Genomic DNA, 15,715 nt, shown 5'->3' on the forward strand with positions numbered 1-15,715 from the left:
CCAATTTCACCCCCCTCTCCCTCTGGCTGTAGCCACATTGCTCTCTGTGTCCCTGGGGTGTGCATATATGTTCTTTGGCTATTCTTTCATCCTGTCTCCCCCTCCCCCTCTCCCTCCCCTCCTCTCTGACATCTGTCAGTTTGTTCCATGTGTCCATGCCTCTGGTTCTCTTTTGTTCATCAGTTTATTATGTTAGATTCCACATATATGTGAGATCATATGGTATTTGTCTTTCTCTGACCCCGAATAGTTGTAGCTATTTGTGGTCTTATTTCGCTTAGCATTAAAAACTCCAGGTCCATCCACACTGTCACAAAAGTTAAGGGTTCCTTTCTCTCTAAAACTGTGTAATATGTCCTTGTGTAAATGTATCACAATTGTTTGATCAGTTCATCTACCAATCGACACTGGGCTGTTTCCAGATCTTAGCTATTGTAAATAATGCTGCTATGAACATAGGAGTACATGCATTCGTTCTGATTGGTGTTTCAGGATTTTTAGGATATAGTCCCAGAAGTTGGATCACCAATCCAATGGCAGTTCCATTTTTAATTTTTTGAGGAAACTGTACTGTTTCTATATCAGTCTGAATTCCCACCAACAGTGCATTAGGGCTCCCTTTTCTCCACATCCTAGCCAGCGTGGTTTGATTTATTGATGGTGGCCATCTGGCAGGTGTGAGGTGATATATCAGTTACCTCAATTTTCATCTTTTAATTTTCATTTCTCTGTGGTTAGTGACACTGAGCATTTTATTCATGTTTATTGACCATCTATATATCCTCTTTGGAGAAGTGTCTATTTTGCCCATTTTTAATGGTATTGTTTGTCTTCCTAGTGTTGAATTGGGTAAGTTTTTATATTTTTTTGATATTAACCCTTTATCAGATATGTCATTGGTGAACATGTTCTCCCCTACAGTGGATTCTCTTTTCACTGTGTTGATGATTTCTTTTGCTGTGAAGAAGTTTTTTAGTTTGATGTAGTTCCATTTGTTCATTTTTTCCTTTGTTCCCCTCAGCAGAGGAGATATATCAACAAAAACATTTCTATGAGAGATGTTTGAGATTTTACTAACTATGTCTTCCGGGATTTTCTCCTTTTCCAGTTCATTCTTGTGTGTGGTATAAGTTGGTGGTCTAATTTCTTTCTTTCTTTCTTTCTTTCTTTCTTTCTTTCTTTCTTTCTTTCTTTCTTTCTTTCTTTCTTTTTTTTGCATGTATTTGTCCAATTTTCCCAACACCATTTATTGAACAGACTGTCTTTACTCCATTGTATGCACTTGACCCCTTTATGTAATATTAATTGACTATAGAGGCATGGGTTGATTATATATATGCCTGTTCTTGTGCCAGTCCTGGCTGTTTTGATTACGGTGGTTTTCAGTATAATTTGATATCTGGTATTGTGATTTCTCCAACTCTGTTCTTCTATCTCAAGGTTGTTGTAGCTATTTGGGATCTTTTTTGGTTCCTTATAAATTTTTGGAATATTTGTTCTAGATCTGTGAAATATGCCATTGGTATTTTAATAAGGTTTGTGTTGATTCTATAGATTGCTTTGAGTAGTATGGACATTTTAATAATGTTAATGATTCCAATCCATAAACACAGTATATGATTCCACTTATTTGTGTATTCCTCAGTTTATTTCTTCAATGTTCTATATCTTCCAAAGTCCAGGTTATTTACATACTTGATTAAATTTATTCCTAGTTACCTTAATATTTTTTGTTGCAATCATAAATGGGATTATTTTCTTAGTTTCTCTTTCTGATAGTTCATTATTGGTGTATAGAAATGCAATTGATTTTGGGATATTGATTTTGTATTCTGATACTTTGCCAAATTCATTTATTAGATCTGGTAGTTTTTTGGTGGAGTTTCTAGGATTTTCTATGTATAACATCATATCATCTGTGAACAGTTATGAGAAATTTGAGATGCAGGAAACAAAAGACAGAGAGTCCGGCCAGTTTAAAGAGGGAGGTTTTAATCTTGTGCTCCTGGAAGAAATTCGCTGGTCTGAGGATGGGCCAGGGAAGTTCACTCCAAAAGGGAGTATCAGTACTTCTTTTATACAGTGGTTTAGTCAGGGGAGGGCAGAGGGCATGAGCCATGTGGAATTTCCTCCTTGGGCCAGGATTCAGGTAGGAGCCAATTACCTGCATCACCATCTACCTTCTGGCTGCATGCATCGGCTCTGGACTTCCCCTCCTGTGGGGCCGGTCTATGTCCGGGCTTCGACCTAACAATTGACAGTTTTACTTTTTCCTTTCTAATTTGGATGCCTTTTATTTCTTCTTCTTGTCTGATTGCTGTGGCTAGCACTTCCAGTACTGTGTTGAATAACAGTGGTGAAAGCAGACATCGTTGTTTTGTTCCTGATCTTAAGGGAAATACTTTTCATTTTTGCCCCTTGACTATGATGTTGGCTGTAGTCTTTCATATATAGTCTTTATGTTGAAATATGGTCTTTCTATTCTCAATTTGGTGAAAGTCTTTAAGCATAAATGGGTGCTGTATTTATTGAATGCTTTCTCTGCATCTATTGATATGATCATGTGATTTTCATCTTTCATGTTGTTTATGTGATGTATCACATTTATTGATTTGAGGACATTATAATAGCTTTGCATCCCTAGAATAAGTCCCACTTGATCATGTTGTATGATCTTTTTTTTTTTTTTTAAACATTTCTTTATTGATTTCAGAGAGGAAGGGAGAGGGATAGAGAGCTAGAAACAACATCAATGATGAGAGAGAATCATTGATCTCTTCTGCACACCCCCTACTGGTGATCGAGCCCACAATCCAGGCATGTGCCCTTGGCTGGAATCGAACCTGGGACCCTTCAGTCTGCAGGCTGATGCTCTATTCACTGAGCCAAACCAGCCAGGGCATGTATGATCTTTTAATATTTTTCTGGATCGTGTTTTCTAATATTTTGTTGAGGATTTTAGCATCTGTGTTCATCAGGGATATTGGCCTGTAATTTTCTTTCTCTATAGTGTTTTTATTTGGTTTTGGAATTAGGATAATGCTGGCCTTGTAAATATAGCATGGAAGTCATCTTCCTTCCTTCCTTCCTTTTATTTATTTATTTGCTAGTTAATCCTCACGCAAAGCTATTTTTTCATTGATTTTTAAGAGAGTGGAAGAGAGGGAGAGGAGAGAGAGGACATTGATGTGAGAGAAAGACATCGATTGGTTGCTTCCCACATGCATGCCCTTGAACTCAGACCCAGCTAAATGCCTTTGACTGGGAATGGAACCTGAGACCCTTTGGGCCTGACTTTCTGACTACTGAGCCATGTTGGCCAGGACCCTTCTCTAATTTCTTTGGAATTGTTTGAGGAGGATAGGTATTAGTTTGTCTTTGAATGTTTGGTTAAATTTATCTGTGAAGCAGACTGGTCCAGGACATCTGTTTGTTTGCTTTTTTTTTTTTTTCTTGCTGCTTAAATATCATTATTTGTTATTGGTCTATTCAAGTTTTCTGATATTCTTGATTGAATTTTGGAAGATTGTAGGTTTGTACGAATTTGTTCATTTGACCCTGGTTGTCCCATTTGTTGGCATATAGTTGTTTGCAATATTTTTTTTTTACAGTCTTTTGTATTTATATAATGTCAGTTGTTTCTTTGCTCTTTCTTTTCTTAAAAATAATTTGTTTTTTCATTGTATTTTTTTTCATCGCCTTTATCTCCTTTATGCCCTATTCCACCTCCACCCACCCCACCTCTGCAATCACCACACTACTGTCCCTGTCCATGAGTTCTCTCTCTCTTTCTATATTTACTCAATCCCTCTTCACCCCTCTCCACCCCACCCCCTCCAACACACACACACACACACACACACACACACACACACACACTCTACCAGGGCTGTCTGCCTGCTCTCTATGAGTCTGCCTCTGTTTTGTTTGTTAGCTCAGTTTGTTCATAGATTCCAATATGAGTGAGGTCATGTGGTGCTTGTCTTTCTCTGTTGCTTTTTCACTTACATATGCTCTCCGGGTGCATCCATGCTGTCGCAAAGGGTGAGACTTCCTCTTACACAGCGAGGAGTGTTCCACCGTGTGAATGTCCCACAGTGAGGAGTGTTCCACTGTGTGAATGACCCATAGTGAGGAGTGTTCCACCGTGTGAATGTCCCACAGTGAGGAGTGTTCCACTGTGTGAATGACCCACAGTGAGGAGTGTTCCACTGTGTGAAGGTCCCACAGTGAGGAGTGTTCCACTGTGTGAATGACCCATAGTGAGGAGTGTTCCACTGTGTGAAGGTCCCACAGAGAGGAGTGTTTCACCGTGTGAATGTCCCACAGCTGTTCTATCCGCTCACCTCCTGGTGGGCACTGGGCTGTTTTCAGATCTTGGCTGCTGTAAATAACCCTGCAATGAACACAGGGTGCATACATTTTTTCAAATTAGTGTTTCCAGTTTCTTTAAATAAATTCCCAGGAGTGGAATCGCTGGGCCATAGGCAGTTCACTTTTCCATGTTTTGAGGAAACTCCATACTGCTTCCCACAGTGGCTGCACCAGTTGGCATTCCCTCAAAAGTGCACGCCACCCCTTTCATTTCTGATTTTACTTTTTTGGGTTCTCTTTGTTTTTTGATGAGTCTGTTGAAAGGTCAACCAATCTTATTTGACTTTGAAAGAACAAGCTCTTGGTTTCATTGATTTTTTTGTATTGTTTACTTTTAGTCTGTCTTATCATTTATTTCTTCTCTGTCTTTATTTCCTTCCTTCTTATGCATGGCCTGTCCTGTAGTTCTTTCTCTGTTCTTTTAGGTGCAGAGTTAGATTGCTTACTTGACATTTCCTGCTTCTGGAGGTGGCCTGCAGTGCTCTAAGTTCCCTCTCAGGACTGCTTCCCGTGTCTGAGCCTCCCCGTGCCTCTTCCAAACCTGCCAACCTTCTCTCACCGGCGCTCCTTCTCTCACCTGCTCTCCTTCTCTCACCTGCGCTGAGTGTGCTGTGCAGACTGATGGCTCCGCGGTGTTTCTCTGGGAGTGTCCCTCAGAAGCCGGCAGCTCAAAGCAGCAGAGTGTCTGGCACGTGATTACATTTCCAGGCTCAGGCATTGCACACACTGAGGTTAAATTCTCCTCCTGTTACCAGCAGGTTTTGTTTAGTGAGTTCCTTAAGCTCCCCACCTGTCACCTCTGGTGCACAGGGAGCTTGGTGGTGAGAGTTAGAGGTGCTTCATGTAAAGCAACAAGCAGATGCGCAATGAGTGGCGCTCATTATTGCTGTGGCTGTCCTCACCATTAGAAACCAGTCTGTTTTCTGAACACCATGCCTGTCCTGCTGCTGTTTCCCCACCTGGACCAGGGCCCGACTTGCTTCCCTTTTCTATTTTTACAAGAGGCATTTTTTTATTTTTTTTAAGAAAGCGACTGAAATTTAAACAAAACAATGAAAAACTCTGTAACTCCAAAAGAACACGGACTGAAGTGTCCAAGCCGCAAACCTGTTTAGTGGTTCGGGCTCCATTCCGCCCATCAGTCCCCTATGAGGTTCCAGGCACAGCCACGCTGCCGGAATGCATTCCTGGCCTTCCCATGGCTGTGGCGGGTGTGAGGTGATCGCTCTGGATTTGCCAGTTTGCTTCCTTACGACAGGAGTTCCACGGGTGTTGTTGACTGAATGAGTGACGTCACGGATGTCCTGGCCATGACAGGATTTAGAGTGCTGACGCATTGACGTGTTGAGCATTTTCTCCCTCCCAGTCACTGAGCACAGGGGTCACACACATCGTCCCAGCTAGTTCTCACTGCAGCCCTAGAGGAGCAAGCTCTGAGTCTCTGTGGCACAGACGAGGAAGCCGAGGCACAGAGGGGACGTACTGTTTTCTCAGGGCCCAGGATGAGGCTCAGGATGGCCTATGCGTGTGGATGGGGTGCAGACAGTGCCCAGGTGCTGGCTGCCCTGCCCGGTGGAAGGGGCCTCAGGAGACCTCCAGCGCCATGGACCCTGCATTGTGCCTTCCCTCTGCTGCCCCCCACTTCTCTCCCTCTGTGAGGGACTCAGTTCCTTCCCCCTCCATGACCTTCAATACCCCTTCATAGTGCATAGTGGGAGTGCTGACTGGTGCAGCCACTGTGGGAAGCAGTATGGAGTTTCCTCAAAACATTAAAAAGGGAACTGCCTATGGCCCAGCGATTCCACTTCTGGGAATTTATCTAAAGAACCAAAACACTAATTTGAAAGAATGTATGCACCCTGTGTTCATTGCAGGGTTATTTACAGCAGCCAAGATCTGGAAACATGGTGCTTCGGACAGGTGTGGTTGGGGTCTAGTACCCCGGTTGGCAAGCTGGGACAAGCTAATTTCAGGTTCTTGTCTCATGAGGTCTAAAGACTACATTCTCAGACTGAAGGATTTTAAGCAAAAGCGTGGGAGTTTATTACAAGCACATATAAACCCCCTGGGGAGGGGCCTCAAATGGGGAAATCCCCTCTCTCTCTCAAATGGATCAAGCCTCGTCCAGCAAGTCTCCGTCTGCGGGTTGATAAATGCTCGCAGCTTCTTTTTCAGTTCACCCCACGTTCTAACCGGACCTTCCTCAGCTTCTGTCCCCTGCACTTTTCCTAAGTGGCCACCTGCCCCTGTGCCCTGCGAGGTGTCCCAGCCAGCAGGACAGCAACGTGGGAGCGAGGAGACACCTGGAAGGGAATGAGGGAGGACAGGAGACGCGGAGAAATGGAGGCAAGACAGGGTTCTGATCAAGTCTCAAATTTTATTTGTTGCAGCCGCAATATATGTACACAGGTTGTAGGGGGAAGTTGCCGCGGAGACATTCCAGGGCGGGGAGGGTTGTGTATCAGCAGGATGTGTCTGCAGGGGAGAATACAGCAGAGATTCTCTGGGGCGGGGTGAGTTATCACAACAGGTGTGCCTTGCTCAATGGCCAGATATGCTGCTAAGCATTTAGATTGTTTCTAGTTAACTGCCACACCGCAGCTTGTCACATGAGTTCTGGTAAGTCAGAAACTCAGTGTCTAAGATGGAGGTGTCTTTTAAGATGTAGTCACTAATTCTTTTTTGGCTCCGACAGCGCGGTGTCAGTTTCATAGTGTCAAAGCCGGCTCGGTGCCCCCCCCCCCCCCAACCTGTAGCAGTCTGCAGTCTGGTGGCCAATCCGGCAGCTGGAGTGGTCCCGCCCGTCACTATCCGTTCCTCTCCAGGGACCCCTTCCCTAACCCTCTCCTGTCTCACATCCTTCCCATCTGGCAGATCCTCTTCATCCTGGTGGATGCAGACGAACCCAGAAATGGACGTATCTTTGAATACTTCCGGGTCACAGCGGTCAATATCCCATCCGTCCAAATCCTGAACCTAAGCTCTGATGCGAGGTACAAAATGCCTTTTGAGAGCATCACCTCCGAAAACCTTAAGACATTCGGGCGCAGCTACCTGACCAGAAACGCCAAGGTGAGTTCGCTCTCACAGAGGTTTATCCAGAAGCTCAAAGTCACTTTTTAAAATCTAATTCTGCTGGAGAAGAAAGGTGTTTCAGGCTTCAGTGTGGGAAATACCTGTGTCCTACTTCTGATCTGTCCAATTGTCACTGTCCTGACCTCCAGTTCCACTGTTAGTGCTTTACACTTAAAGTGACGGTGTTTCCTTTGCAAGGTGACCCACTGAAATGCTGGCCCCCCAGGGCTGGCACCTCGTTTGGATTCTGGTGTAAGAGGTGTCCTTGCCTGCCAGGCTCACAGCAGCCCCTGAGCGACAGACGGACAGGTCGCTCCACACAGGTCTCTGTGTAAGAGAGGCTGGGGACTCTTACTTTGGTCATAAGAGCAATCCTGTTCGCTTGCCTCATTGGCTTTTACTGTAACGACAGGTGAACTCAGATTCACCTCTGGGTACACTCAGCAGGGAAAGCACATGCAGGGTCAAGGTCAGGTCTTTAAGACTAAACAGAGATTCCAGCAAAACACCCAGGAGCTCCGGCTTGTTAGGAAAAGTCAAGGCAGGGGCTGCTGCCTTCAGCAAGGCCCCCTCAGAGGCCCGGACCTTCCGGAGAAAGTCCTCCTTCCAGACACCCGGTCGGTCCCGGGCTTCCCCGCATTGGCCTCAGGGGAGGGCTGCTTGGCGATGGGAGGGGCTGGATTGCAGTCAGTACCAGGGTTCAGCCTCAAGGCTCGGAAGGAGGCCATTTTGCAGAAAGGCAGGCTAAGAGGCTGCCCAAGGATGTGCAGCCCCTGCTGCAGCCCCGCTCCCTGCCGCCCCCTTAGCGCCTGCTTCCCTCTGCCCCTAGTGCCTGCTTCCCCTTATTGCCTGCCCCACTGCCTGCAGAACAGGGGGCCACAGTTTGTTTTCTCAGCAGGAACACTCTTGAGAGCGTTGGCAGATTCTTTGAGCGAATTCCGGAGCCACTTTCCAGGCACAGCAGCGTGCACGGTGGCCTTCGCTCTGCGGCTTCTGTCCGAGGCCTTGTCTGTCCCCACACCACCCTTCCCTGCTGCCCTCATGTGACAGCTCTTTTCTTAGGCGCATAGTCCTGGCTGATGTCCTCCGTGCCTCCGCCGTCACGTCTGCTCCTCCTCCTGCCTTCAGGATGCCCTCCCCCTCCCAGGTCCTCAGGCCCCATGGCTGTGGCTGATCTGCTCCGGGCCCCAGGTGCTGCTGCTCTCTGAGCACCCCTTCCACCCTCGGGGCTTTCGCTCTTCATTGCAGACCTCCCTCCACCCCGACTCTCACCACTTCCTCCAAAGAGAAGCCAGAGCCCGCTGTTCTTTCCTTCCCTCACTCACAGGCTATCCACTGAGGTCCTATCTGCCCAGCAGTGGGTGCTAAGTGGTGAAGGAAGAAATGCCCGTGACACCCTGTCCTGTGTGGCAGAGACACATTGATCAAATCCCAGAAAAAGAAGCCTGAGGAGTCACGCTGATAGGGACAAGGAACAGCACCAAGTGCGAGAGCGTGTGGTGCAGGCAGGGGAGAGTCAGGGTGCGGCCCCAGCCGGTTCTGAGGGAAAACCAGAGAGCAGCAATGCGCAGGCCTGAGGCTGGCTCGGGAGCTGGCAGGCCGGGTGTGAAGAACGGGTCGTGTAAATCTTGGCTCTGACTCTCATCTAATGGGGGACAGCTAATATTTTGTTGGGGGAACAAGCTCAAGATATTGAGGACATGAAGCTAGCTCTCAGCTAAGGTTTCTAAGAATCATGTATAGTTAAACCTTATTTCTCGAGTCTCCCATCTCGAACTATTCCAAATTGTTCACAGAGAAAACGTCTCTGTTGTTGAACCAAACTTCAACCATTGGCACAATTTTATTTTATTTATTTATTTATTTCTATTATTATTATTTAATCCCCACACAAGGATGTGTTTTCTGTTGATTTTTAGAGAGAAGAAGGGAGATTGAGAAACATCAATCTGTGAGAGAAATATTGATCAATTGCCTGCCATATGTTACGCCCAGACTTTGTAATCCCCAAGGACCACCAGGGAGCCGAGTCCGATGCAATAAACAAAAGAGCCTTTTCCATGCTAACATGGGCTCTGTCCCACTCACACTGGCAGCATGGTGGAAGAGAGCGAATTTTGCCCAGTCCAGGGGTTTTACTCCAGTCGGTGGTGAAGTCACTGCCTCGGCTAACCCCGATTGCTTGGGTGAGGGCTAGGGATAACTCCACCCTGCGGGGCGGAGTCGGGAGCTCATCTTCACCCTGCCCTGCCCTCTCATTCCCCCCTTGTCTAATGTGCCTAGTCAAATCATTGACTCAGCCTACTTCCTTTCAGCATAAACAACAAATACAGTTACCAAGACCCTTAGTACCACAGTTCCCATCAGTATTGTCCTCACTGAAGTCCAGTTCCCCTCCTGCAGGCATCAGTTCTCCTCCTGGCCTGTAGTTGCCAGGGGATCCAGGCCATGCAGGAACTGGGTGATGTAGTCAGGTCTGGGTGCCATCTATTTCAACAGCAGTGGGTGTGCTCAGGATAACAGTGCAGCGTCCCTTTGAGTCCTTGGGCAGTGAATTTCTTTACCCACATTGAGTTCCTGGGCTACAGGATCTGCGGCATTGGCACAATTTTAAAACATAGAGGCATCCAGAGCGCTGATGCGGCTGAGGGTGCGGGAGCAGCATGGCCAGGCCGCTGAGGAGGTTGATTTGGACAGAGGGAGAGCAGGGAGTCCTGCAGCGTGTTGGAGGCAGCGGTCTGTGAGCGAGCAGAGATGCCACTTGTTGACCGAGACACCGCAGTGGTCAGAATGTGACTGAGAGGCTGGGAGGGGCGTTCGGTGCAAGTAAAGTGGGAAGTGCTTGTTCACAGATCAAACAGCACAGTAGACATGCGCTGTGTGTGAAGAAGGTTAAAACGGACCCAATTGGGGTCTGGGAAGGATGTGTTACACTATTCCTAATGGGAAAAGGATTTGGTGCTGAACAAATTGATTCTTGAACCATTTGGAGCCTGCCACCTCCTCGCCTCTGACCCCCATTTGCTGGGACAGCCCAGCCTGACACCAAACTCACGATGGACGAACGGGGATGCTTTGGAATTAGTGGTGGTGGTTGCACAACATATGTAGGCATTTAAAATAAACTGATTAAAACAGTTCAATCAGAAATTCTGTTATATGAATGTTACTTTAAAAGAGTAAAATTTTAAAGTAAAAACACATGCTTTCCCAGGTCTTGTAAGAACCAGAGCACATGTTCCCTGGTGTGCAGGCAGGGCGGGGAGTGGGGGGCAGGGGGCGGGGGAGAGGGATTGCCGACCTTCTCTGGAGACTTCTGACTTCTCAAGGTGCTTCCTAGAAACATGAGCCCAGCGAAGAGGTCCCGCCACACTGGGACCAGGGGCCGGTGAAGCGGCTGGTTGGGAAGACCTTCGACGCCGTGGTCTTGGACTGGGAGCGGGACGTGTTCGTGCTGTTCTGTAAGTGCTCTGCGGGGTGGGGGCCCAGACACACCTTTCCAGTGTCCTTCCTCACTGCTTGGGCACCCAAACCTCCCAGTCCGCCTCAGCACCATGCAGGGCGGTCTCAGACACCGGAGAGTGCCTGCGGGGGTAATGGCCAGGTGCCCGCGGGGGTAATGGCCTACGTGCTATTGAAATAGTGGGGCACGGTTTCAAGGCCCAGAGCCTTGCTAGGCCCCGGGAACTTGGGGCGGGCGCTGTGGCTCAGCGCGGCCTTGACTTGCAGACGCGCCGTGGTGCCGCCAGAGCAGAGGGCTGCTCCCGGCGTGGGAGGAGCTGGGCGTGAGGTACCGCAACCACTCCACCGTCACCATTGCCATGATCGATGTCACGGCCAACGACATCCCATTGGTGCCCCTGGACCGGCACCCCTTCCTCCGGCTCTTCCCCGCCCGCTCGCAGCAGGTGAGGCCCTGGTCTCTGCCTGGGACCCGTGTGTCACTCATGATGCGGTTCTTCCTATTCCCACGCTCGGCTCTGGGCATGGCGTGCCCTCCTGCTCAGAGTGTCTCCCACTGAGCCCCACTCACTGTCACTGCCAGCCTAAGCCTGCGCTTAGCTCTGGCCCAGGCCCCGTGGCCAAGGGGACATGGGGGTTTGGATGTGGCACCCAGACTCGGGGGGATTGCCAGGTGAATGCTGGGGTGTGGCTGCTGGGAGGAGGATGCGTGGTGAGAGCAGTCCCGCCTTGGACACTCGATGTTAGTCAGCGGATGGCATCCCAGTGGAAGGAATGCACTCTCCACGCTGCTGGGCCCGGGGCAGGTGTCAATCAGAGGATGACAGCCTGGTGCCCGTGCCCAGGAGAGTGACTGAGCGTGGGGGAGGTCAGGGTGGGCCCACCTCCGCCACCATGGGGTACAGAGGCCGGGGTGCGGAGGCTGGGGGTGCGGAGGCTGGGGGTTGGGGTGCAGAGGCTGGTCCCAGACAGAGGAGGCTGGGAGAAGTGAAGCAGACACGGTCTTGAGGAAGAGTGAGGGTCAGATGAGGAGGAGCAGGAAGCGAGGGTGGGAAGCATAAGGGTGGCCTCAGCCACGAAGGGTGCCCCTAGGGCAGCAGGAGCTCGGGGAGGTGGGGTGAGCTGGGTCCAGGCTGCTCTCTCCAGACCCGGAGGCTGGCATTGTTTAGCCAGCGGGCAGGCAGGGAGCAGCAGCTCTCACTGGGAGCTATTCCTCCTCCCATGGAAATAACGGTAATAGCCAAAGCGGAGCTGATCACTCAGTCTGCCCGAAGCCCGCAGCCAGCCACGCAGCAGCAGGGAAGGGAGTCAGAGCGGAGCCAGACCATGGTGCCGAGAGGAGCCTGGGGTCCCGGCAGGTGGCCCGGCCCGCCGCTGAGGGTTTTGTCATTACTTGGAGCCTGGTGGCCCATGGCACACAGCAGTTGGGAATTCCACCCGTTCCTCCATGCGGCCATCCCGTCTCCTGCAGGCAAGGTTGCCTGACTGTCCGCCTTCTCCCCAGGCAGTGCTGTACACGGGGGAACACACCCTGCAGGGCTTCTCTGACTTCCTGGACAGCCAGATCCAGACCAGAACTGAGGAGGGAGATGAGGTAGGTGAACAGCACTGGATTCTTACCTCTCCCAGAACAGGAGCTCAATGGGCTGGGGAAGCGTGTGCTCCTGGGCTAGAGGGTAAACAGGCAGGCAGGTAGCCGAGGAGCCGATGGCAGACTTAGAGACCTGGGGGGCGGGAGGGGGGGGGGTAAAGGGGCGGGCCACAGAGGCTCTGAGGTTGCACAGGCTCCAGGCTGCGCCCAAGCCCCCTGTCCTACAGGTGACCAGGTGTCGCAGTGGGATCCTGGCTCTGATGACATCCTTCTCCTGATATCATCAGAGCTAGGATGACATCACTCACACTGGTGAGGATCCTCCGGAAGGTGCCGTACGCCCTGGTCAGGCTCTAAGCCAGAGACTGCTCTTTGGCTTAAACCACAGAGGGTTGTCCCCCACACCTGGCAGAACCCCGCCCGGCGGTCACTCACTTGGTCTGTCTCCACCTCTTTCTTCCATGCTGACCTCCCCTCCAGCAGCCGCTTCCCCCATACTGTCTGCTGAGCAAGCCCTGATTCTTAACAGCCACAGCACATGTTCTGGCAACAGGCTCCATCCCAGAGCTCAGCAAGGGGCAGCCACACCCCAGGGACTGAACCTGGAGGAAGGATGGCTCCTGCCCACAAAGCCACACGTGGGCACTCCCCCAGCCAAGCTCCTCCCCCAGACAAGCCACTCCCCCAGACAAGCCACTCCCCAACAAAGCCCCTCCCCCAGACAAGCCCCTCCCCCAGACAAGTCCCTCTCCCAGACAAGCCCCTCCCGCAGCCACAATGGGCTTCAGGCCCACTAGGTTCTCCAGGAAAATGGGGTTTTCCCTTACCATCACAACCACCACCTGCGATCTGCCTCTTTATTTCTTTATTCCCTCCTCCCTCACCCCTCCCTTCCTCCGATAGCTAATGTCCGCTGAGCAAAATGAGGCCACAGAAGAGGAGGCATTCACCGAGGAAGAGTTTCCTGAGCTGGAGAGTGGGACCAAGCTGGAAGAGCCCACAGGGCAGAAGGAAACTGCAGAGGTGGAGGGGGAGGAGGAGGAGAAGGAGCAGGAGGAGGAGGAGGAGGACGATGACGACGACGACGATGACAAGGAGGAGGTGGAAGAGGAGGAGGAGCTGGAAGCAAAGCCAGAGGAACCACCCAGACTGGAGAAGAAGCCTGGAGTGAAGGAGGAACTGTAGCTTCGTCCAGGGCAGGGGGGCATTCCGCTCTGGGGGCTCTGCCAACCACTGCACCTGCCTGCCGGGGGGTGGGGGGAGACAGCAAATAAAGCGCTGGTTTCCGCTCTGGTCACTGCGGTGCCGGTGCTGCCTGCCTGCGGGAGTCCTCGGCCTGGACCCGGGCTGTGGGAGGCCTCAGAGCACCCCCAAGGCAGCGTTACACCCAGATTTTGTGATCCCCAAGGACCACCAGGGAGCCGAGTCTGATACAATAGCAGAAAGCCTGTTCCATGCTAGCATGGGCTCTGTCCCACTTACACCAACAGCGGTGTGGCGGAAGAGCCCCAGCTTCAACAGATCAAGGGGTTTTATAGGGGTGGTGATGCCACTGCTTTGGCTGACCCTGATTGGTTGGGTGAGGGTTAGGGTCCAGTTACACAAAATGGATCAGAGCTCCGCCCTGCCCCACAGTACAAAATGGAGTCAGGAGTTAGCCCTGCCCCTCCCTGTCCTCTCATTCCCCCCTTGTCTTATGTGCATGAGTCAAATAATTGACTCAGCCCACTTCCTTTAAGGGCATTTGCTGTTCTGTTATCTAGCCTTACTTAGCTCTGGACTTTCTCACTGGCTAGTAAAAATGTTCTTACAGTTGCCAAGACCCCCAGTACCACAGTTCCCATCAGTACTGTCCTCACTGAAGTCCAGTTCCCTTCCTACAGGTATCAAGTCTCCTGGCCTGCGTGGAGCCCAGGCTGGGGATCTCACAGGGGAGGCCGCTAGTTGCCAGGATCCAGGCCATTTTTCTGGTGCAGGAGCTGGGAGTCATGCAGTCAGGTCTGGGTGCCATCTACTTCAACAGCCGTGGGCATGCTCATATAACAGTGTAGCGTCCCTTTGAGTCCTTGGGCAGTGAATTTCTTTACCCACACTGAGTTCCCAGGCTACAGGGTCTGTGGTGGGCACTGGCAGTGCATCTGGAACTACCAAACTTGAGAAAGGGAATGGTTATGAATTCCAGCTTTCAGTTTCTCCCTGACCCTGGGAAGGATGGAGAGATGTTTACCATACATGATCCCCAAAAGAGGGGAACCCGTCCCAGTAGGGGGTACACCTGGCCCATAAGAGGGCGAAGGGCAGGGGTTTGGTCCAATTTTCACTGGTTCTAGGACACATTTAGTTAAACTCCTTTTCAGAGTCCTGCTCATGCCTGTCCTAAGTCTTGAGCTATAGTTTGAGATACCTTGGCTACAAAGATTGGGCTGTTATCTGATCCTATGACTACTGGCAGCCCGAATCTAGGTATAATCTCCTGGAGTAATCTCTTGACTACTATTGAGGCACTTTCTGTCCTAGTGGGGTATACTTCAACCTAATCTGAAGTGTCTACAAAAACTAGACCTTAATTCTGGTGGCTTAATCTCTGAAATCCACCTACCAATGCTCTCCTGGGGAAGTTCCCTGGGACACAAATTCCCAGGGGGGACGCCATTATTTTGCTTAGTATTTACCTGTGCACAGACAGTACTTCTAGCGACTATGCTTTTAATTACCTTATCTAAGCTTGGTAGTATCTGCCTCACAGAAGTTCAGAAGTCTTGGTGACAACTAAGTGGGTAACTTGGTGTCACTGGGCAACTAACGTCTGACCTAGAGCCTCTGGGACCAACAGTCTGTCATCTGGAGGGTCCACCAACCATCTGGTCCTTTGATTGTTTGCGTTCAGCCAATTCCTCCTTTCCGGCTGCAGTTGGTAACCCTCTTTCCCTGTGGATGGCACAGTGTCCCCATCAAAGGGCCTGGATTAAGGCCAAAAGTTCAGGAACTGTGCCTAAATGGTGTGGTCCAGGTTGACTACCGCTGTCTCTGCATTAGTACTGCAATTGTTACCTCTATGCAGTCATGAATGGGTTCCTCTGGATCATCATCTGGAAGCAGGCTGGCAGGGTTGATGGCCAGTGTCTGGGATGTTGTCAGGGCTAGCTCCTGGCCCAGAATCTGCTTATCTGCCTCCTTCAACAGCAATGCTGTGACAGCCACTGCCCGGAGGCA

General features: G+C 50.3%; 1 protein-coding gene across 1 annotated transcript in view; it reads left to right on the forward strand.

Moving 5' to 3' along the window:
* PDILT (protein disulfide isomerase like, testis expressed) overlaps window positions 1–13,933 on the forward strand; it is a gene marked incomplete at its 5' end in the record, with an annotated part of 29,773 nt that extends 15,840 nt beyond the window's left edge. Inside the window, 5 exons of the mRNA XM_084882151.1 lie at window positions 7,249–7,446; window positions 10,790–10,910; window positions 11,179–11,357; window positions 12,416–12,505; window positions 13,406–13,933. Of these exons, the coding sequence (XP_084738277.1) occupies window positions 7,249–7,446; window positions 10,790–10,910; window positions 11,179–11,357; window positions 12,416–12,505; window positions 13,406–13,687 (870 nt within the window). The 3' untranslated portion in view covers window positions 13,688–13,933. The remainder of the gene's footprint in view (window positions 1–7,248; window positions 7,447–10,789; window positions 10,911–11,178; window positions 11,358–12,415; window positions 12,506–13,405) is intronic.
* Window positions 13,934–15,715: the final 1,782 nt, after the last annotated feature.

Source organism: Pipistrellus hanaki, assembly GCF_964339955.1.
Source record: "Pipistrellus hanaki genome assembly, chromosome: 4".
NCBI lineage: Eukaryota > Metazoa > Chordata > Mammalia > Chiroptera > Vespertilionidae > Pipistrellus > Pipistrellus hanaki.